General features: G+C 42.8%; 1 protein-coding gene across 1 annotated transcript; it reads left to right on the top strand.

Moving 5' to 3' along the window:
- The first annotated feature begins 1031 nt into the window (after nt 1–1031).
- On the top strand, nt 1032–3595 carry LOC126619552 (UDP-glucose 6-dehydrogenase 1-like). The gene is made up of 3 exons (XM_050287962.1): nt 1032–1321; nt 1787–3296; nt 3413–3595. Exon 2 carries the CDS (start codon nt 1816–1818, stop codon nt 3259–3261), a length of 1446 nt encoding a protein of 481 aa, XP_050143919.1. The 5' UTR covers nt 1032–1321; nt 1787–1815; the 3' UTR covers nt 3262–3296; nt 3413–3595.
- The last annotated feature ends 21101 nt before the right edge of the window (nt 3596–24696 follow it).

Consider the following 24696-nt stretch of genomic DNA (forward strand, 5'->3'; position numbering starts at 1 on the left):
GATTTTTGGATTTAAATAATTAGATTAAATAAATCATTTCTGCCACGTGTTGACACGTGTCCTATCTGATGACTTTTCCGATGATTTTCAATTTTTTGTTGAGTCACATGCTACGTGTAAAATTTATGTGACAGATGAACATTGGAATTTTATTTATTGATCAACATTTATTTCACCGAAATTTCGATGTCTACAACACTAATCAACACTTAAGTAATAATTCAATCATCTCCAAAGGCAAATTTGAACAATGTTATTGCTAGCCCATTTTAAGGCTTAACCCACTCACTGACCCCCTTAGTGTAGATAATATTAATATCATTTTGTTAAAAAAAAATAACAAAAGTAATAATCCAATCATCAACTTCCATGTCATTCAATTTACAAAATTTAGTTTATATATTTAGTCTCCCTAACATTACCCCTTTCTTCATTAACTTCCTTGCATGTTTTCGTATTAGTTGGTTCAACTTCAGCCAATCAATTTACGTATATTGATATGGATCAACTTTCCGCCTCGGGTAATGCCAAGAAGACTAAATTTTTAGACAAAATTTACAAACTAAATGATGTGTCACCAATAGAAATGAGCATGTTTATCAACGCTTAAGTAATAAACCAATCAACTTTCATCTCTTTTAGTTTTCAAAATTTAGTTTACAAATTTAATCTGGCTAGCATTATCATTCCCCCTTATCAGAACCCTTTGAGGTTTGACGAATCCTACAGGCAGACATTATTTCCTTCCAATGACCAAAGGGTCAGATACTCATGGTGATTACTAGTGATCTTGGTTGTTATGTCCGTAAAATGCTCAATGAATTTTCAAAGATTCAGTAGTTTATTTTACGCAAAATAATTTTCCCAAACACCACTATTAGGTACCATGGAAGAAAAACTACTTTTCTATGTGATATTTATTTTCTTTCTTCGCTATCTATTGGGATTGGGAAGGACGGAGCGAGCGGCGGGAGAGAGAATAGGATCAGATCAAAAAGACCATTGCCATCCATGGTCTCTCCAAAAAACACGCTCTCTCTCTCGCTCTCTCCCTGACTGACTTTTGTTTCCTCCAGTTTGAGAGTGAGAGGTTCAGAGAGAGTAAAGGCCCGGTATTTTTGAGTGGATACAGAAAAAAAAGGCCCTCCTCTATTATTATTATTTATCATCAACTCCTTACTTTATCAACAACTTACCACAAGAAAGAAAAAGAAAGGGTCGTTTATTCTCGTCTCGTCGCAGCAATCAGCAATCGCAGGCAAGTGTGTATTTAGTGTTATTGGACGCCACACACACGATCATCGAGCTTAAAGCTTTTCTGGTAACATTTTTATATCTCTAGCTATGGTAATCTACCAGCATTTTCCTACATCTCATTTTGTTCCTTGTTTTTCTTTAAAAATTTAGGTGTTCATTTGGAAATAACCAAAAAATATCATCAATTATTGGGGCATAAAATTCTAGGTCTGGGATGCCAGGAATAGGACGAGGCGAAAGAGTCTAGATATGCGAACTGGGTTTGGTTAAACTGTTGTTACCATGCTTTGTTTTCGTTTTCATTTTCATTATATATTCTGGTGTGGCGCTGAGTTTTTGTAGCTAGGATCGATAAAGCAGAAATTTAAGTATTATTATTGTTCTAACTTAGTCAAGCAAGTGCAACATACGTGAATCTTTGCCATTTCACCTGTTACTGTGGTACATGATAATTATGCATACCATTGGGTATATATAAAGTAATAACTACTGAATGACCAAAAAAAAAAAAACTACTGTTGCATTGTAGACTTGCATTGGTTATAGAGTGAAACGAAAATGGTGAAGATATGTTGCATTGGAGCTGGATATGTTGGGGGCCCTACAATGGCAGTGATTGCACTCAAGTGCCCGTCCGTTGAAGTAGCCGTCGTTGACATCTGGGATAAACGGATTGCAGCTTGGAACAGTGACCAACTTCCCATTTATGAACCCGGCCTCGACGACGTCGTGAAGCAGTGCCGCGGCAAGAACCTCTTCTTCAGCACTGATGTGAAGAAGCACGTCAAGGAAGCTGATATAGTATTTGTCTCTGTCAACACCCCGACCAAAACTACAGGTCTCGGAGCAGGCAAAGCTGCAGATTTGACATATTGGGAGAGTGCTGCTCGAATGATTGCCGATGTCTCCGAGTCTAGCAAAGTTGTTGTCGAAAAATCCACCGTCCCTGTGAAAACAGCCGAGGCAATAGAAAAAATTTTGACCCACAACGGCAAGGGAATCAAATTCCAGATCCTCTCAAACCCTGAATTTCTTGCCGAAGGAACTGCAATTGAAGATCTTTTTAAACCCGACCGGGTCCTCATCGGTGGCAGGGAAACCGCTGAAGGCCAGAAGGCCATCAAAGCATTGAAGGATATTTATGCTCAGTGGGTTTCTGAAGACCGTATCCTAACCACCAATCTTTGGTCTGCAGAGCTCTCCAAGCTTGCTGCCAATGCATTCTTGGCACAGAGAATATCGTCTGTCAACGCCATGTCTGCGCTTTGTGAGGCTACTGGGGCAAATGTTACACAGGTTTCGCATGCTATTGGTATGGACACTAGGATAGGCCCCAAGTTCCTTAACGCTAGTGTCGGTTTTGGGGGATCCTGCTTCCAGAAGGACATCCTGAATCTTGTTTACATCTGCGAATGCAATGGTCTTCCGGAGGTAGCAGAGTACTGGAAACAGGTTGTGAAGATCAATGAGTACCAAAAGAGCAGGTTTGTGAATCGTGTAGTTGCATCCATGTTCAACACTGTGTCGACAAAGAAGATAGCAATACTAGGGTTTGCCTTCAAGAAAGATACTGGTGACACAAGGGAGACCCCAGCAGTTGATGTGTGCAAGGGGTTGTTGATTGACAAGGCCGAACTGAGCATATATGATCCACAGGTGACCGAGGACCAGATCAGCAGGGAACTGACTATGAGAAAGTTCGACTGGGATCACCCGATGCACCTGCAACCAATGAGCAGCAGTAGTACTCTGGAGAAAGTGAGTATGGTCTCGGATGCCTATGCGGCAACAAAGGGTGCCCATGGTATTTGCATTCTCACTGAATGGGATGAGTTCAAGACTCTCGATTACAAGAAGATATATGAGAATATGCAGAAACCGGCATTCATTTTCGACGGTAGGCATGTTATCGATGTAGATAAACTGCGCGAAATTGGCTTCATTGTCTTTTCAATTGGTAAGCCCCTGGATGCATGGCTCAAGGACATGCCTGCTGTCGCATAAAACTATAACTGCTGCTCAACCACATCAAGTCGCAGGTGAGGAAATAATGTCCATTTTCCAGATGTAATTTTTCTTTGTTTAGGGTTCATTTTTTTAGGTCAATAATTTTTTTTTCATGTAATCAATTTGATTGTAGAATCTTGCACTGCAGATCAATCACAATATAGACCTGAGCTTTTTTCTGGTCATTAGCTTTCTGAAGGAAACCTCCACACCCTACATTGTCAGAGATACCGGAGTTGAATGTGACATGATTGAAATTGAAAATTGGTGAAGCTTTGAGACCCCAACTTTTATTCTGATTTTCTAATATTAAAGATAAGTCATTTTCATACTCACCTACTTTTTAACTTTTAAATGAAACCCAAAATTGAATACAAGTTGCAAGCTAGAGAAACAATCGACCTATTATTACAAGTTTTTCACAAAATTGCCACAATTCTCCAATCATGTGAATAAACGTAACTTACTACTTGTTTTGCACCTTCAATGAATACAACTCTTATCAGACTAACAAAATATATAAAAAATACGAGGGAAGTACGATAGAAATACGAGGGACTTCAAGGGGGCCTTAATTTGGGCTCTGACCTAATATAATTGGGTCTCATCATTTTCTCCCTGAAATCGACATGCATCGGTTGGTTTCAAACCAAAACTACAATTGCATGCCTATTTCTCATAGGGGAGGAATGGTTTTATGCCTTTTATAATTTAAAACTTTAAATCCTATTTTTCAAGATCTTTGATTTAGAGATTGTGCATACATGTGTGTATATATGTATATATTTTTAAATTGAAGAAGAACAAAGGTTAGATACAACCTCCGGAGCGAATCTTCAACCCAAGAATGGTGTTGATAAGCCCTTTTCAAGACAAAGGTTCTTGTTTGATCCACCTCGAGAAGATTTCAAGGAAGAGATCCTCTAACTCTCGAAACCTCCTAATGCTATGACAGAATATTGATGGATGAGCAGGGGCCGAGAGGCTAGTACAACTCTTACTCATCTTAGGGACCGGACGACTCAAGTATTTGAGGTCAACGAAATTTCTAAATTTCTCTCAAACTCTATATGCAACAATGGTTGTTTTCAAGTCATGAATATCATCAAGCACAAACTCTAAAATGACCAACTCTATTGCATGTGAGAAGGAGAGAGGATTATATAGACGTATAATAAAATAAGGATAATACTTGCATTCTCCCATGGGGGATGAGCTCATTTCTCTACTTGCAACCAACGTATTTTTATCATAAAAATTTCATAATTAGAATCTTTCAACCTCTTAATCATTGTTTAAAGATCATCCCTACAAAATCATTTGAATCCGATATTGTTTAGCCATTCAAATGTATCAAATAAATCAACAGTTTAGGTACCAAATAGTATATTCATGATGAACCGTTGATTGTATTGGTGATGCGGTCCATTGGCATTTAACCGGATTCTACGATCATCCTTCTCCCTCTGGGTGTGTCCAATCCTGGCATCTTCTCCTATCTCTTGTTGCCTCATCCCAGCTCCCTTGGCTTTACAGCGGAGACTTTAATAAGATATTTCGTTTGGAGGAGAAGGAAGGGGGGAATCTCCTTCCAATTGGCCAAATCCTAGATTTTTGTGAGGCCATCTCCGATTGCAATCTTCCGGACTTGGGCTTCTCCGGGGATAAGTTCGCATGGATGACCTCTCGAAATAGGGGAATTAAATAGCGTCAGGATCGTTTCTTTGCTTGCTTGGAGTGGCTTCTGCAATTCTCCCATTCTTTTGTCACTCATCTCAAGCCTAGCAAGTTTGACCACATTCCCATTCTGGTTGAGATTTGTGATGCCCTCCTGACCCAAGACGACCTCGATGTCTGTTCTGATACGAGGAATGCGGAATGAAGAATGATGGTTATGAAGAGATCATTCGCAAGGCCTGGACACATCTTGCTATGAGCATTCCTATGTTCTGCGTTAGTGAACAAAGTAAGGTCGTTCATGTTGCCCTTTTTAATTGGAACTAGGGTACTTTCAAATCTTGCCTGATTGTTATTGAAGAGGTTTGTGATTGGCTAGGACTCAACCTTGCTCATCAATGCACTGATGTGATCCTGACTGAACGTACCACCTGGTTGAATAAGCTCGACGAGCTTCTATCCCATGAAAAGGCATGTTGGCGTCAATGCTTGTGAGTATTATGGCTGAAGAACAGCGATCGCAACTCCAAATTCTTTCGTTGGAGTGCAAATACCAAGAAAGCTAAGAATCGAATTGTAAAGCTTTAAGACAATCAAGGGAGATGGCATGTTAACCAAAGGGGGATTGAATCCGTGGTGACTAATTACTTCTTTGATATTTTCTCCAGTCAGGCTGGGAACTCTCAGGTCATCATAGATGCTATTGATCGAAAAATCTTTGAGGAGATGAACAATGAACTTAACGCCTCCTTCACCATAGAGGAGGTGAAGATTGCCCTTTTTCAGATGCAACTGTTCATTTCTCCAAGTTCGGACAACATGCCTCTTTTGTTTTTCTAGAAATATTGGGCAATTGTCAAAGTCTATGTATCCACTGCCATCGTCTCATTTCTGGAATCTAGTCAGATCCATTGCAAGATCAATTGTACTCACATTTCTCTGATTCCTAAACTGTTTCAACCTTCCGAGATGTCCCAGCTTCGGCCATAAGTTTATGCAATGTTCTTTACAAGATTGCCTCAAAGATGTTGGTGAATTGCATGAAAGCCATTATGCCGTGTATCATCTCCCTAAACCAAAGTGCTTTTATTTTCGATCGCCTTATTTCAGACTACACCATTCTTGCTATGGAGGTTGCCTAAGCCATGTTCAAACAAAAAAAGGGGAAGAAAAGGCAAATGGAAATTAAACTCGATATGTGCAAAGCATACACTCTTATTGAGTGGGGCTATTTGCGTATGGTACTCACAAAACTGGGCTTCTCTGGGCATTGGGTGAATTTTCTTATAAAATGCGTTTCCTCGGTTACCTATTCTATCATTGTGAATGGATCTCCCTACGGTTACATTCACCATTGTCGTGGGCTCCGACAAGGGGACCCCATCTTACCTTATTTGTTTCTTCTTTATGCTGAAGGACTTTTTGCCCTCATTGACCAATGCCACAACGACAGAGTAGTCTAAGGGATCTCCATCTGTCGTGGTGTGCCACTAATCCATCATTTTTTTTTTGCGAACGACTGCCTCTTATTTGTTTGGGCCATGAAGAAAGACTGCTTTGAGATTAAGTCAATTCTGAACTGCAATAAGAGGGCCTCGGGGCACCGGGCCAATCTCTCTAAGAGCGTCGTTTGCTTTAGTTAGAACATTACATGGGGACAACAAGATCTGGTAAGCTTACTTGGTATTGACCGTGTAGATAGGCATGTGAAATAACTGAGCCTCCCAACGCTGGTAGCAAGCAACTAGGGTGTGTGCTTCAGCCATATCAAATAATACTTGTGGAAACACCTTCAGAGTTAGAAAGGTAAACTCTTAAGTGCGTCGGGGTGGGAACTGTTGATCAAAGTTATTGCCCAAGGAATCCCTTTACACCATGAATTGCTTCCTTCTACCTAAATATTTTTATGATGAGCTTAACAAAATGATGCCTAAATTCTGGTGAAACGATATGGATGACTCTTGAAAGATTCATTGGATTTCTTGGGATCGACTTTGTGCCCCAAAGAGTGAGGGTGCATTGGGTTTTAGGAACCTCTATGCTTTAAACTTTAGTCTTTTGGCAAAACAAGGTTGGGGGCTCATCAATGACCACTCATCTTCCGTTGCCCGTGTATTAGAGGCCAAATACATTCCCAACTTATTAATTTTGGATGCATCTATGGGAGTTAATGAATTATTTGTTGGAGAAGTTTGTGCTTGGTTCGCCCTATAATCGAGTTGGGCTCTCGGTGGCAAATCGGAATTGGCACAAATGATGACATTTGGAATGATCAAGATTTATGGGACTAAATTTTGGATGCATCTATGGGACTAAATTTTTTGATGCATCAATGGAAACTGGCACAAATCGAAACTGCATCAATCAGAACTGGCACATCGAAATCGGTGGCAAATCGAAACTGCATCTATGGGACTAAATTTTTCTATTATTCATATCATGATCAAGATTTATATGATATGGATGCATATTAAATCACATGCAGTCATCTATGATTCCCATGATGTATCTCACGTTAAAGCAATTCTTCAAACATAAGTTGATAAACAAGTACTTTGTACAAAAATTTCCAAGATGAATCTTCAAGTGGCTTCGAGGGATATCTTGTTCTATAGAACAATTACTAGAAAGTGATTGATTCCTTGTTGTGCATTCATGTATCTTCATACTGATACATATGAACCCAAGTATTACACTATCTAATTGATAGAAGAAGCACCATAAAGATCAATTCATGAGGTTTTGGTTTCAGGCTCTACGAAGCAATGAAAACTTTGAGTATTACACTACCTAATTGATACATACACACACACACACACATATATATATATATATGCATATATCCTGATTTTTTTTCTCTTTTTTTTTTTATTTTTTTTATTTTTTGTTTTTTTTTTTTTGCTAGCTACCTTTTGAATGTTTTTCTTCGTGCTTTTTGCAAAAATCTTGAGATGTCTTTTTTCCGACCATAAAAGTGATGAATATCCTCAACCTTTGTATCGTCAAGGTGGTTCTTCCGGCAAGGTGGGTTACTTCAAGGTTGTGCATGTCAAGAATAACTCCGACGAGTTGTTTCGGGATTTTCTTGAGGCGTACAAGCATGTAATTCCGTCTGGGGTCCACGTCAAGAGGGGAAAAATGATAGAACCATGTGGAGAGGGTGCCTCTGCTAGGAAGAGAGCTATCAAATAACATCCATATTACTTTGTATTGGGATTCACTTTTCCCATTTCGTGTCTTTTCCAAGAGATGATATGTTCCATGAAATGCGCACCTGTTCAGTGTTTCCCAAATGCAGTTCGTGCGATGGTGGGATTCTTAAACTTAAGCAAGTTCTTTGAGCTCAGCTTGACCATAAATGAGTTTTGTTACTTCTTTGAGATCGGCCATAAGGAAGGCATAGGGCAGCTGAGATCTCGCCATAGGTTGTTTGATGCTTCTAGCAAAGGTAACCATGAAGGGGTGAGAGATACCTTAGAGGTGAGCGGAGAATGGGAGTCAGATTCTTCTCTTGGGCTGCATGTCCCGACTACCTTTATCAGTGGTAAGTAAACTGCTTCATTCTTGTCCAACTTGAATTTTTGTTGAGTTGCTTCATGACTTCAATTTATTGATCGTCTTTCTTACTTTGTGTAGATTCGAAGTTTGGCTGAACTCTAAAGACTTCGACAGATATGAAGAAAGTGCACGTCACCTTAGGAATTCCTGTTGAGTACCGTGAGTGGCGCTGGCTGCTTAACCATATTCTTCGGGAGAAAGGTGGCCTCCCTCCAAAGGAAGAGATAAAGCGAATAAAGGATGAGGCGTTGGCTCGCCCGATCGCTACTGGAGAGCCTGTTGCCAACGAGGGTGGAAAGAAAAGATCTTCCTCACCTATTTATAAGCCTTCGGTCGAGAAGAAGCCAAGAACTTCCTCTGTTGTTCGTGGGAGCTCATCTGCTGCCGAGAAGCTTGTCATTAATCTAACTTCCCCCAAGAGGGCGAAGATGACCGTTGAGCCTGAGCATGTGAAGCCTGCTGCTCTGAAGGTGACCACATCCATTACTAAGAAACTTGCCCAGCGGAAGAGTTCGGTAATGCCTCCGATGTCTGGGTTTGTAATCGAAGCATCCGTCTGGAGCTAAGTCCGGTTCTACTTCTGAGAGGCTCGCCGCTATGAAGAGTGAGAATGTGGATTCTACTGTTAAGGTGGTGCCTAGCCTTACTCCTCATTCCGTTGTGACTAACTTGTCTACTGAAAAAGGTAAATCTGCTCGCACGGGCAATTGTGAGAGATCTACCGAGTCTGAGGTTTGAGAGTTTCATGAGGTTTGTACGCTGCTAAAAGCTGACATGCTTGAGGACATTGATGCATGCACCAAGTTTGTTAACTGTGTTGGGAAAGTTGTCATCTGCTCAGACTCATTTGTGAAGCATCATGCCTACTTGATGAGGTTTTCCCTGATTGCTACAATGCATAAGACTTTGATCCTGGCATCTGATTCTATGTGCGTTGATCAGGATGATGTTAAGTGTACTAAGGAGGCCGAAGTGGCATTGATGGCTCAGCTTCGCTCAGCTGCTGAAAAAATCGAGAAACTTAAACCTGAACTCGACGTTTTGAAGGGGTCTGATGTCTCTGCCCCCACTTTTTTGTAGTTGGAGATTGCTCGTGAGGAGGCCACCTATTTGAATGCTAGGCTTAGTATGACTCAGGTGATGTTGGAAGTCACACAGAAAGAAATTAGTCGTGTTTCTCCGGTTGTCGAAGACCTTGAGCGTGTCAATTCAAAGCTATGATCTGCTTGTTTTGCCAAGGACGAGGAGCTTCTCTTCATGCAAACAGAAGTGTCTCGTCTTAAAGAGATTGCCAGCAAGCTTGAGTCCAAGGAAGTTAATTTGCAAGGTGCACTATCTGCTGGTGAGAACCTAAAAGGGAACTGGATGAGCTCTAAGGTACTAATACTGAGCTTGTTGAGGAGAATGTGCAGCTGAAAAATGAGAAAGTTGGTCACAAAGTGGCGCTTGCTTCTTATTAGGTCGATTTCTACATGCTTGGCTATGTAGACCATCTTCAGGGCAGGTCGTCAGATTATGAGTTTTTCGAGAAGAACTTTGAGACTTTTATATTTCTCCAGTTGATTTACTTGATTTCTCGTTTAAGGTTGCCTTTAGTGGAGCAACTGAGGGTTAGGAAATCTAGGCAGGGGTGGTTAAGGATAAGCTGATGGAAGCTTTGGTTGCTGGGAGTGGTGTGGTTGCTGAAGGCATGGCAGTCGAGGAACCAGTGGTTGCGCAGGCTGCCAAGGAGTAGTCTTTTTGGTTAGACTTCGGAATTTTCTTCTTTTCCTTTTTGTTCTGCTTTGCTTGAACCTTGTTGGCCTTCGAGCCAGTTTATCAATTTGCTAGAAATTTAATAAACAACTTTCCTTGTTTTTGTTTCTGTAGACATTGAAATTTCGATGGCATAAATGTTAGCCATTGCATTAAGATTACATTTGTAAACATTGAAATTTTGGTGAAATAAATGTTGACCATTGTATTAAAATTACAACCTTCATTCACTTCACCTACATCATACACTAAGTTCACCTACAACATCCACCAAGTTTCACCTACAACATCCACCAAAACAAATGGATGGTGGTGATTCATTCCCAAAGCCTATAAATAGGCTCATCCATCAAAGAATCAAGGGAGGATTTTTTACATACACTTTCTCTACTCCCAAATTGGAAGAGAATTCACACCACACCAAAGCCTTGAAGCCTCGAAACTCTGAAGCTCTTAATCAAATCCCGAAGGATCAAGAAAGCCCTCTTCGTTCTTCGTGAAATCCTCCTTCAAGATCAAGCCCCAACGCCCCTTGAAAAACTTCCACCAATTCAAGATCAAGCCTCGACGGCCCTTGAAGAAGGTGTTCATCATTCATCAACTGTTCATCTAAGATCAAGCCTCGACGGCCCCTGGATCAACAACGCTACATCTACACGTTTAAAAGATAGAATCAGAGGCTAAATTTGTAGAAGAGATTGTAACCCTTAAATCATTAATACAAATATTATTTTGTACACGTGTACTTGTCTCATTCATCGCAGGAATTTCCGTGTTCACAAATTTGGCACGCCCAGTGGGACAGTCTCTACCTCTCATCTCTATCTTTGAATCCGCAACAAGCACAAATGGCGTCAAAGAAGGCCCAAGTTGTTCTCGCTGCCGATGCAAGAAACAAGAGCGTCATCACAACAGGGGGCGTCACTTCAGGCATCATAACTCGAAGCAAGGCAAAATCTCTTTCTGCCGCCTCTTCCGCCCTTGCATCAACTCCGCCGAAGGCACAAAAGTACCCGAGGCACGAACCGGTAATCACCCTGGCCTCGCTCAGGGCGCCAAGAGAGGAAAGCCAAAGGAAGTATTTTGAATCCTTACTTTCCGATGCCGACTCAAGCAGCAGCATAGCTATGCAAGTCATGGTTACTGGAGCGACTTTAATTGAGGAGCAGCTGGCTCAGATGAATGAAGCAATCGCAAAACTCACAAGGACTGTTTAGGACAAAGACCTGCAAATTGACGAGGATAAGGAGCCTCTAGTGGAGAACGTCGAAGAGAAGCTGAAGCCAGACCAAGCGGCGACGCTCATGGGATCTCTCTCTATCCAGCAGCTGCAGGAGATGATCGCCAACACTATCAAGGCACAGTATGAAGGAAGCTCACATGATTCCGTACTATACTCAAAGCCCTACTCCAAGAAGATTGACGCTTTGAAGATGCCGAGGGGTTATCAGCCACCAAAGTTCATGCAGTTCGATGGAAAAGGGAACCCGAAGCAGCATGTCGCCCACTTCATTGAAACTTGCAGCAATGCTGGAACAGAGGGAGATTACCTCGTCAAGCAGTTCGTGCGCTCGCTGAAAAACAACGCCTTTAACTGGTACACCGACCTCGAGCCCGAGTCTATCAACAGTTGAGATCAGTTAGAAAGGGAATTCCTCAACCGCTTATACAGCACGCGCCGCACCGTAAGCATGCTGGAGTTGACCAGTACAAAACAGTGGAAGGAGGAACCTGTCTTCAACTACATTAATAGATGGCGTTCATTAAGTCTGGATTGCAAAGATCGGCTTTCTGAAACCTCTGCCATTGAGATGTGTGTTCAAGGCATGCATTGGGGGTTACATTACATTCTCCAAGGCATAAAACCAAGAACGTTTGAGGAGCTAGCAACTCGTTCCCATGACATGGAGCTGAGTATCGCCAATCATGGAAAGAATGAGCCGATCACCTACTTCAAGAAGGATAAGGTGTTCGTGTAGACAAGACCGGAAAAAAGCCCGCCAAAGAAACTTTTACCGTCAACACTACCCCCATCGAAACCTTATCCGCGCCTATCAAGACCTCCTCTGCACCTATCAAGATTTCCTCCAAGACCAAGGCAAAAGAGACAAAGAGAAGTGAGCCTCATCGCACCCAAGATAAGTATAAAACCACCTTGAGAGAGTTGGAGCAAAAGACGTACCCTTTTCCTGATTCAAACGTGGATGCAATGTTAGATGACTTGCTGGAAAAGAAGGTGATTGAGTTACCAGAGTGCAAGCGCCCTGAAGAAATGAATCGAACGAACGATCCTAGGTACTGGAAGTATCATCGTATCGTGAGCCATCATGTGGGCAAGTGCTTCGTCCTTAAAGAACTTATTATGAAGCTAGCGCAACAAGGGAGAATTGAGCTAGACCTTGAAGACACAGCCGCAACACATACTACTATAGTGGCGTTTGGATCCTTCGATCCCGCGCCTCTCAAAGCGACACCCGACCATTCCTATCAATGCGCAAGCTACACGGCGCCTTCTACACAACCATCGCCGGGGGCAAACGAACAAGATGCACATACCGATGATGAAGAAGGATGGACATTGGTGACCTACAAAAAAATGAGGAAACCAAAACCACAAGCCAAAAGACCAAAGGTGGAACAAGTGAGAAAACACCGTCGCCGCAACAGTAGGAAGCCCAAAAGAAACGTAAAAGTTGATAAGCCAACGTATGTTGGGGAACCTATGGAGCAAGAGCCACGCATTCCTATCTCCTTGCACGAGTACTTCCCGAATGACTTCTTCCAACAGTGCACTATCGTTGCATGCCATATGGTCGAAGTAGAAATAGAAGAACCTTCAAAAGGCAAAGATATCACCACTGAGGGAGAAAAAACCCTCACGCTCGAAGAAGGTCTGCCAACACACTTTAGCATTGAGGAAGCGCTATGATTGCCAAAGAAGATGCGAAACGCATTAGCAACGGTCTTGGAAAGTCCCAATGACCACGAAGCGCAAGAAAGCAAGGACGAAGGCTTGAAGCTTCGGCCACATGAATGTGCCACATGCTGTGCTATCGAGGACGCAATCCACTTCACCGACGAAGACTTGCTGTTAGGATCCAAGCCTCACAACCGTCCTCTTTTCGTCTCTGGGTACGTAAGGGAGCACAAAGTTAACCGCATGCTTGTGGATGGTGGATCAGCCATAAACATCATGCCAAAGTCAACAATGAATACAATCGGCATCAAGGCAGATGAACTATCCCTAAGTCGTCTACTAATCCAAGGTTTTAATCAAGGAGGACAAAGAGCGATGGGTATGATCCGAGTGGAGATGACTATTGGTGAACTCAAGTCAAGCACGATATTCCACGTGATTGATGCAAGAACTTCCTACGGCTTGCTCTTAGGAAGGCCTTGAATCCATGCGAATGGAGTAGTACCGTCCACCCTTCACCAATGCTTAAAATTCTACCGAGAAGAAGTGAAGGTGATTTATGGCGACACCAAACCATTCACCGAAGCCGAATCACATTTCGCAGATGCCAAGTTCTACATGGATGAAGACATGGTACCCGAAGCTCTTCCAAAAGAGATCAAATCCACGGGCAAAGCAACACCTAAAAAGCAGGAGTGGCAAGCCATGCCCAAGAAGCAAGAAAGAGAAGCCATGCCGTCTTTAAGCAAGAACGATGATGAGCTTGCTAAACCTGCAACAACCAGAGGGAGTAGGACGCCCTCAAATAAACCAAACGTACCTGTCTTCCGATACATCCCGATGTCGAGAAGAAAGAATGGTCAATCTCCGTTCGAAACTGGAGCAAGCAAAGCCGACGCACATAGACATATGGATAATGTAAAGTTGATCAAGACGAATGCAGTTTTGCCTCTGACACAGCTAGGTGACACTAAGGTAGCAAGACTACCACAAGGCTTCATAAAAGCTCTACCAAAGGGGGTGGAACCAAGCTTTCTCCCAACCCAGAGGACCGAAGAAGGTTTTGACCCAAACGCCTACAAACTCATGTTGAAAGCTAGGTACGACTTCGCTTCTTCTTCGAATCATGGAAATAAGGTTTCAAACACCGTTAACAATAAATAACGTGACCTCACCGAGACTCAAAAGAAGTTGAAGAAGCATGGTTACGGAGTTGACAACAACAAAGCTGGACTTGGCTTCACACTAAATGCACTCGTGAAGATTTCAAGCAAAGCGAAAAATGCTAGCACTCAACACATCAGCGTGAGCATTGAACCAGGTCAAAAGGAGCCTAAATTCGCCCTTCGGATGTCAGTCTTCAATAGGATGAATCGTTCAAGACCCAGAACGGCAGCACTTAATCGCATTGATGGTCAAAACCGAACCTCCGTCTTCAAGAGACTTAACATGCAAGCATCCCAAAGCTCTGTTTTTGAAAGGTTGTCAAAACCTAAGAAGCAAAGCAACACGGCTAGCTCCCTTCCTCGTCAGTCAGCTTTGGAAAGACTTGAAGACAACAAGAAGTTTTCTAGAAATAGGGAGACAACATCAAAGGAAGAAAAGCTAGACATGCTAGCAGAAAAAGGCGACATTCGAAGCTTAATTCCTTCAAGGATGAAGCGCCAAGCAATCTTGGAGGTGGACACAAATGGACCACTGAAATTAAGAAGGCGTACCATCATCCACACTGGATAATCTTCATGCCAACCAACCCAAGAGGACGACACCGAAGAGGAATCCCAAGATGTCTTCAACATCACGATCCAAGAAAGCAAAGAAGATGAGATCCCCGAAGAAGATGTCACTGCTGTGCCACCGCAACTCGAGGATGGGGGGCAATCCACGGTTGATGGTCTCAATGAGTTCAACTTAGGCACAAAAGAGGAGCAGAAACCTATCTTCGTGAGTACGCTGCTAAGTGTGGACGAGGTAGAGGAGTACTACCAACTGTTATCAGAGTACAAAGACGTCTTTGCTTGGACTTACAAGGAAATGCCCGGCCTTGACCCTGTCATCGATGTGCATCATCTTGTAGTTAAGCCTGGAACGCGACCGATAAAGCAAACTCAAAGGCGCTATCGATCCGAGCTCATTCCATAAATCGAGGTAGAGATCGACAAGCTAATCGAAGCAGGCTTCATTCGAGAGGTGCAATACCCCAAGTGGATCTCCAACATCGTCATCGTCTTTAAGAAATCTGGACAAATACATGTTTGTGTAGACTTCCGGGACCTCAATGACGCTTGCCCAAAAGACGACTTTCCTTTGCCGATCATCAAAATCATGGTGGATGCAACCACTGGCCACGAGGCACCGTCATTCATAGACGGCTCTTCTAGATACAATCAAATTCGTATGGCTCTCGAAGATAAGGAACTAACAACATTCCGCACTCCAAAAGGTATCTACTGCTACAAGGTGATGCCTTTTGGTCTAAAGAACGCTGGAGCCACATATCAGCGAGCAATGCAGAAAATCTTCAATGACATGCTGCACAAAAACGTAGAATGTTATGTAGACGATGTGGTGGTCAAAACAAAGAAAAGAGCAGATCACTTAAAGGATTTACGAGTAGTGTTCGAAAGGCTGCGAAAATACAACCTCAAGATGAACCCGTTAAAGTGTACGTTTGGCGACACCTCTAGAAAGTTCCTCGGCTTCATTGTCAAGCACCGTGACATTGAAGTGGACCAATCAAAGATCAAGGCCATTCAAAGCATGCCCGAGCCAAGAAACCTACACGAACTGAAAAGTTTACAAGGACGACTAGCCTTCATCAGACGCTTCATTTCCAACCTTGCAGGGCGTTGTCAACCGTTCAGTCGACTCATGAAAAGGGATGTTCCGTTCGTATGGGACGAAGCGTGCCATAATGCTTTTGAAAGCATAAAAAAATATTTATCAAGTCCACCTGTCCTCGGGGCGCCTGTGCCCGGGAAACCACTCATATTGTACATCGCCGCTCAGGAAAGTTCAGTGGGAGCACTCTGGGCACAGGAAAACGAATTCCAGAAAGAATGAGCGATTTACTACCTGAGTAGAACGCTCACCAGCACTGAGTTGAACTACTCTCTAATAGAAAAAATGTGCCTTGCCTTGGTGTTTGCCATCCAGAAGCTCAGACATTACATGCATGCTTACACCAATTACTTGGTTGCTAAAGCTGACCCGGTCAAATACGTCATGTCCAAGCCAGTTTTGACAGGGCGACTAGCTAAATGGGCGTTGCTTCTCAATCAATACGATATCATCTACGTCCCAGCTAAAGCCGTCAAGGGACAAGCATTAGCAGACTTCCTTGCCGATCATCCAATCCCAGCCGATTGGAAAATCTCAGACGACTTGCTTGACGAGGAGGTATTCTACATCGACATATTCCCGACATGGACGATGTTCTTCGACGGATCCGCACGAGCAAACGGAGCGGGGGCAGGAGTAGTATTCATGTCGCCATAAAGGTAAATACTACCTTATTCATTCCAACTAAGCGAATTATGCTCCAACAATGTCGCTGAGTACCAAGCACTAATCATCGGGCTCCAAATGGCGATCAACATGGAAATCACAACCCTTAAGGTATATGGCGACTCCAAGCTCATAATTAGTCAACTCTGAACTGAATATGAGGTGAGGAAAGATGATCTCGTTCCGTACTTCCGACTGGCAACTCAGCTGCTACAAAAGTTCGAGGCCGTAACACTAGAACATGCATCGAGAAAAGAAAATCAAATGGCAGACGCTCTCGCCAACCTAGCCTCGAGTATGACACTAGGAGAAGATGAAGCTGCAGACGTGACAGTTTGCCAAAGATGGTTCATCCCCCTCGTCGCCGAAATGCTACTAGATGATACAAATGTCATCTCAGTACTTCCAGTCGATGTTGAAGAATGGAGACAGCCGTTGATTGACTACTTAGAGCATGGATAACTTCCAAATGATTCTAGACACCGCTCTGAAATACGTCGACGAGCACCTCGCTTCCTTTACTATAAAGAAACACTCTACCGGCGCTCTTTTGAAGGAGTACTTCTGAGATGCCTAAGTGAGGAAAAAGCCAATCAAGCCATGGAAGAAGCACACTCAGGCGTGTGCGGGGTACATCAATCTGGACCAAAGCTACATTTCCAGCTCAAAAGAATGGGTTATTACTAGCCAAGCATGGTGAAGGATTGCCTGGAACATGCCAAAATGTGCCTCTGGAATACATCCACAAATCTCCGATTGTCACTTTGAATCCGACCTTCGGAGTCCAGCAACTGATCAAGCTTCCTCTTCATGCTTGTCGAATAATGATTTGCAAGCACATGCAACTCTCTATTCTCGTGCTTCAGCTGTCTGATCATTTGATTAAGAGCTACCACCTCGGCTGTCAATGATTCAACTTGGCGAGTTTGAACAAGTAAGCGTTGGCCCATGTTGGAAACATAGTTCGCACACTGGACACTGATAGCCTGGGACTCTTTAACAGCTAATTCATCGAACCGTCGTGAAAGTATCTTATTATCTTTAGGGGTGATGAGGTTCCTAGCTACAACCGTAGCTGTTGCTGCATCCCTCATTACAGAGTCTTCAACTGTAAGAGGGCCATTAGAAGATGAGAATGACGGGCGCCATATATTACCCTGACGCGGTGCACCTGTGTCACTGCTGAGACTCAAATCTAAGCAAATGTTAGACGGGTTAGCCATTTCCAAAAAGATGGTAAAAGAAAAAGGTTGAAGTGAGTAAAATCTCAGAAATACAGCAAAGACGATTGTCAAAGGCGGGCAATCTTCAAAGTGTGCATGTTGAATGCAATTGACACCTCTTTAAAAAGAAGAGGCAACACAACCACTTGTTCAAAAAAAAAAAATCGAAGAGACGCCACTCTTCGAATTTCAAAACCCAGATTTTCCTGCGTAAAATCCGTCAACACTTTTCAGACGCAGTTTCAGCTTTCGGCTATCACGTGCAACTCTGCCAGAGAGCACTGACAAAGTTGAAAACGTGTGGAGTCCATCATACCCACCTACCCGACTTTTGGCCGACAAAGCATGGGAGACAAGGCCACATCCACCCTGCCACTTGCTGTTGGGAGCTCACCATATAATTCGACCTTCATCCTCTATAGCAAGACACATATCCAACTTCTCTTCTTCCTTGCCGAATGTATCCGCAACCAAAACTCAGTTTTCTTCCTGAAAACATAAACGCCTAACTCTTCTTCCTTACCAAGAATACATCTCCAACTAAAACCTCTTGACACACTCAGTTTTCTTCCTCCCTGGAAACGCCTCTTCAACCAAGTCACACCGGAGCAAAAGTATCTTATATCACTGGGGTTGAGAGCAAGAGTATCTCATAGCATGCTTTCTCCCTGTCATTTCCTTTGTCCTTGTTCATACCTACAAAGACAAGGATAAAGAAAGCAATATGTCGGAACCTCCACTTAAGCTCCTGGTAAGGAACCAACTGCTTGGAACCTTTTCTGATTGCTCACCTAGCACTGCTCTCGAAGTACCCATTATCTCAACATCTTATGCTTCTAGAGAAGATACCACATCTGCCAGGAGAACAGAAGAGGCGAGTGAAAATGATGCATCGAAGCATGTGGAGACAAGCTCAACAAATACATGTGCTGATCATCCACTACTTCTTCAAAAGCAAAAGTATCTCATATCATCGGGGTTGAAAGCAAAGGTATCTCATATCATGCTTTTTCCCTATCATTTCCTTTGCCCTTATTCTTGCCTGTAGAACAAGGAGAAAGGAAGCAATCAGTCGGAACCTGAAATTAAACGTCCGATCAGGAATTGATTGCCCGAAACCTTTGCCTGGTTGCTTACCTAGCGTTTTTCTCGAGTACTCATCTTCAACTGTTGACGGATCTCGAATTTCCTCAGCAAATATTTCAAAACAGTTGATATGGTGTTGGCTCTTTACCCTGAAGCTACCAAGCATGGATGAGTGGCTGAAAAGTGAAGCTCTGAAAGACCATTTAAAGGCGAAAGGTTGCGCACCACTTCGGCTAGGCGAAAGAAACAAGCAAAGAAAAACGCAACACGATGAGCTGGAACAAATCATTATGGCAGAACACCCTTCTCGGCAGAACTGCATAATCCAGACGGAGGGGTCTAAGTCAAATCCAAGCCTGCCATCATTGCTATAATCAAAGAGCTCGAGAAGCTTCGACAACCTTTCGCTGGCACTATCGCCAAAGAGCAAAGTCTCGATAATCCTTAAAGATCAAGTCACCGACTGGAAGAAGAGCCCATCAATCTTGAAGATCATACCGTTGACCAAACTGCTCAGGGTTCATATGAACATGTTGCGAACTTCCTTGATCTTTCAAAGCATGCGTGTCCTGAAACTGCTCGTGGTCATGTTTAACTTCGAGATCAAGCCTCAACGGCCCTTAAAGAAATCACAACTTCGATTAAAGATCAAGTGTCCATCACCCTTGAATCAAATCCAGTTCAAGATTAAGTCTGTGGAAAGTCCTTCGGAGGAAACCAGAAAACTCCTCCAGCCTAGTTCAAGATCAAAGCTGGGGAAAGTCAACAAGCGCAACAAAATACGTGCCGATTCATCCATTACCAAAGCCAAGGATCATCTACCACATGAAGCTCCTTGTGGTCCAATTTCATCCAAGATCAAGCCTCAACGGCCCTTGAAGAAATTTCAAACAAAATTCAAGAACAAGCCTTAACGGCACTTGAAGAAACTCCCAGACCAGTTCAAGATTAAGCCTCAACGGCCCTTGGATCGACAAACTACATTAAGGGACTTCAAAACGCATCTTCTACATGTAACAAGCACATGTATACAACGCGCCTTGAAGTGGGGGCATTTGTAGACATTGAAATTTCGGTGGCATAAATGTTAGCCATTGCATTAAGATTACATTTGTAAACATTGAAATTTTGGTGAAATAAATGTTGACCATTGTATTAAAATTAGAACCTTCATTCACTTCACCTACATCATACACTAAGTTCACCTACAACATCCATCAAGTTTCACCTACAACATCCACCAAGTTTCACCTACAACATCCACCAAAACAAATGGATGGTGGTGATTCATTCCCAAAGCCTATAAATAGGCTCATCCATCAAAGAATCAAGGGAGGATTTTTTACATACACTTTCTCTACTCCCAAATTGGAAGAGAATTCACACCACACCAAAGCCTTGAAGCCTCGAAACTCTGAAGCTCTCAGGCAAATCCCGAAGGATCAAGAAAGCCCTATTCGTTCTTCGTGAAATCCTTCTTCAAGATCAAGCCCCAATGCCCCTTGAAGAACTTCCACCAATTCAAGATCAAGCCTCAATGGCCCTTGAAGAAAGTGTTCATCATTCATCAACTGTTCATCCAAGATCAAGCCTCAACGGCCCCTGGATCAACAACACTACATCTACACGTTTCAAAGATAGAATTAGAGGCTAAATTTGTAGAAGAGATTGTAACCCTTAAATCATTAATACAAATATTATTTTGTACACGTGTTCTTGTCTCATTCATCGCAGGAATTTCCGTGTTCACAGTTTCATCCTTCAATTTTGCCATGTCTTTTGCAAAACTTTGTTGTAGGACAGGAGGTTGGGTGGGCTGCTTCAACGAAGCAGTTGATCTTACGTTGTCACTTAGGTTTTAATTTCGGCTTCGGGGCTTCTAGAGCCTTGCCTGCTTGAGGCGTCTTGCAAAACTTTACCGTAGGATAGGCAGTTGAGTTGGCTACTTTGTTGGAGCAGTTGACTCACGCGGCCACTTTAGGCTTTAGTTTGGGCTTTGGGGCTTCTAGAGCTTTACCTGCAAAAGGAAGAAATATGGGATTTCCAACTTATAAAGCCAGTGACTGAACTCGTTATCTTCATAGAAGGTAGGCGAGTTCGCCTAGCTACTATAGCTGTGAATCTCAGCTTTACGAAGCTTCGTGAGCTTCTAGCCTTCCCGGGGCATGTTGCGAGATTTTTGACTTATAGAGCCATTGGCCGGACTCGTGCCTCTCGTAGAAAGCAGAGGAGGTCTGAGTAACTGCTATAGCCGTGACACTCAACTTTGTGGCTTCTTGAGCTTTGGCCCTCGGGGGGCACGTTGCTAGATTTTTTACTTATAGAGCCGTTGGCCGAAGTCGTGCCTCCTCTAGAAAGTAGAAGAGGTCTGCGTAGCTGCTATAGTTGTGACACTTGACTTTGTCCCAGCAAAACTGGGACTAAAATCGGTGGGTAGTTGAGTTCAGCTACTGAGTCCTCTAGGGATGTGAGCTATGGGTATCTTTAATTCCTTGCCAAATGCAGGGGAGCTGTGGGTAGTTGTGTTCACCTACTGAGTCCTCTAGGGATGTGAGCTGTGCGTGGGAGCATCTGAGAAGCTTGCCCATTTATTGAGGGAAATCTTGTCCTTCTTGAATAAAAGTCCACGTGTCGTCTCTAGAATTTTTGGTATTATTTTAGGCTCCACAACCAGGATTTTTAAACTGTTTATCCCCTAAATATTCAAGTGGTGGACATGTACAATATTAGACTCAAACAATCGAAATCACATCAATAGATATCAAATATGAATTCAAAATGTCAAATTAGCTTAAAAAGGTACAGTTGGCCCACTGGCCACGCGCCGCTACAAGTGGCAATTTCCGGAAAATGGAAACCTAATTTTCCAACTAACTCTAAAAATTACCAAATATTATCAACATGTAAAGCTCAATGAGGGAAACAATTTACATATTTGAATCGAAGTCTATTGCGGCTAGGAAGACATCTAAATTCAACTTGAACCATCAAAAAACCCTAAAATGGGTGAACTTCAATTCATCCTTTCCAGTGCTCTGTTGCCCCTAAACTTGTTTGAGGTTTGTTCCTGAGCCCAAGATGAGTTGAACAATTGTGGTGATCGATGGTGGTGCTTGCAAGAACGGCAGATCGCCATCATGCACCCACGAAACCCTTCGGTGAGTTCTTCACGAAAACCAAGGTCAAATTTACTCAGGTTTTTGGTGAAAATGGAAGAGGGAACGATGGGGAATATTTTTCAATGGTGGCGAGCCTTGGATCGTCGAAAAAATGCCAAAATTGGCATTGGGGTGCATGCAGGAACCGTGTTGGGAAACTGAGTGGCGTGGGTTCCTGGTTGGCCGGTTTCTCTCTCTCCTTTCCCTTCTCCTGATTAAGCGGCCCCTCTCTCCTTCCCTCATTTCTCCTTTCTCCTCTCTTATCTCCATCCTATCCATACACGTGGCACCTAGATCACTGCTCCAGCAAAAGTAGAGCTTTCCAGATTAATGGTCAAATGATAATTTTACCTTTACCTTCGCTCGTTTATATCTCCTGGCCGACTTCTCCTTCCATGGCTTCTGCAGCGACTTAGTGGTACCTCATATACTCCTTCTCTTCCTAAAAGACCAAATGCGGCATGTTAAATGTGTCCATTTTTATTGGCCATAACCTTTTCTCTCATGTTGATGGCACTTCCTTGCCTCCAAACACCGAGCTTCCTGATGTAGATGATGCTTTTACCAAGCCAAATTGCGTATATATTTTGAAAGTTCTAGGATGGGTACTAGTTTAACCTAAAGGAGGGGTGAATAAGTTGGAATTTAAAAATCCAATTCAATTTTCTATTTAATTTTCAGTTTTCAAATTAATTCCACATTCACATCACATATCAAACTATCCTACACATATGCAGTTAAACAAATAAATAAAAAGTGCACACAGGATGTAGGATTTAACGACGCAAAACCCACCACTGGGAAAATCCTTGGGCTCCCAAGCCAGGACAAACGCTAAGAGAAATAAGTACTGAAAGACTTACAAAACTCATCAACTAGACACACATACTACTAGGTAGTTTTGTCTCTGCGCTTTGCTATTCAATCTTTTTTCAGTCTTCGAGTGGAACTGACACGACACTACCGCGGCCGTCAATCACCTTCTCCTCGAACTTTGCAAGATGCTAACATGATCATGCAGAATAAATGTATGATGAAATAGTTTTTTTTTTGTTTTAACTTAACCAATTATGAAAATCACGAGGCACATTTTCATAATTGATATCCAATTAAAGCGCGGTAAAAAATCAATAATCAAAAACTAAAATTAAAGTTTTGAAAACACACGACAACAAACTGATTTTTCTTCTCGGTAAAAAACCGCAAGGATTCTCTCTTTGCAATCAAACTTTGATTAATTTCTTTTAAACTCCAAATAGCAGCAGCATTTTTCTTTTTCAAAACGAAATGGCAGCAGCCACCAAAATCAAAGCCTATTCTAATGCATACAAGTGTGGTATGCGACAGCAGCGAAAAACTCTTTTGTTTGTGTTTCAAAACATGCATCAATGTGGGAGTGCGGCGGCAACCCAAAATTCAAGAAAACTATTCTAATCTATGCAGCCCGCACAAAAACCTCACGCAAGACTTCAATATATATATGACTCTACTAGGGTTTATTTTGTGCAGATAAAAGAATATAAGGATAAGCATATACACCTGATAAAATTAAATTGAAAAACACGTGAATTTATTAACTTGATAAATATGCAAAACATATCAAAATAGTTGTTAACTAACTTTCTAGATAACACGGCAGCTAAAAGATATATTAGGCTCGTCACATCCCGGCCCGGGGTCCACCACATCCCGAGCCCACTCCACCATTGTAGCACAATATTGTTCATTTTGGGACCCGACTACACTCTCATGATTTTTTTTTACTCATACAAGAACTTCCTACTAGGTCACCCATCAACGGATTGCTCTCGCGCGCTACTCGCTTAACTTCAAAGTTCCGATTGTACCCGAAGCCAATGAGTTCTCAAAATGCCTCATGCTAGGTAGGGATGAGAATATACATATAAGGATCACTCCCCTAGGTGATGTGGAATCTTACAATCCACCCCCCTTAGGGGCCCGACTACGCTCTCACAATTTTGTTTTTGGGAACTCACACGAGAACTTCCCTGTGAGTCATCCATCATGGGATTGCTCTCGTGCGCTACTCGCTTAACTTCGAAGTTCCGATGCAACCCTAAACCAATGAGCTCCCAAAATGCCTCATGTTAGGTAGGGAAGGGAATATACATATAAGGATCACTCCCCTGGGCGATGTAAGATCTTACAATCCACCCCCTTAAGGGACCCGACGACCTCGTCGGCACACCACGACCAGGGTTAGGCTCTGATACCAATCTGTCACATCCCGGCCCGGGGTCCACCACATCCCGAGCCCACTCCACCATTGTAGCACAATATTGTTCATTTTGGGACCCGACTACACTCTCACGATTTTTTTTTACTCATACAAGAACTTCCTACTGGGTCACCCATCAACGGATTGCTCTCGCGCGCTACTCGCTTAACTTCAAAGTTCCGATTGTACCCGAAGCCAATGAGTTCTCAAAATGCCTCATGCTAGGTAGGGATGAGAATATACATATAAGGATCACTCCCCTAGGTGATGTGGAATCTTACAATCCACCCCCCTTAGGGGCCCGACGCCCTC

The sequence above is a fragment of the Malus sylvestris genome, chromosome 1, assembly GCF_916048215.2.
Source record: "Malus sylvestris chromosome 1, drMalSylv7.2, whole genome shotgun sequence".
In the NCBI taxonomy this organism is placed as follows: domain Eukaryota; kingdom Viridiplantae; phylum Streptophyta; class Magnoliopsida; order Rosales; family Rosaceae; genus Malus; species Malus sylvestris.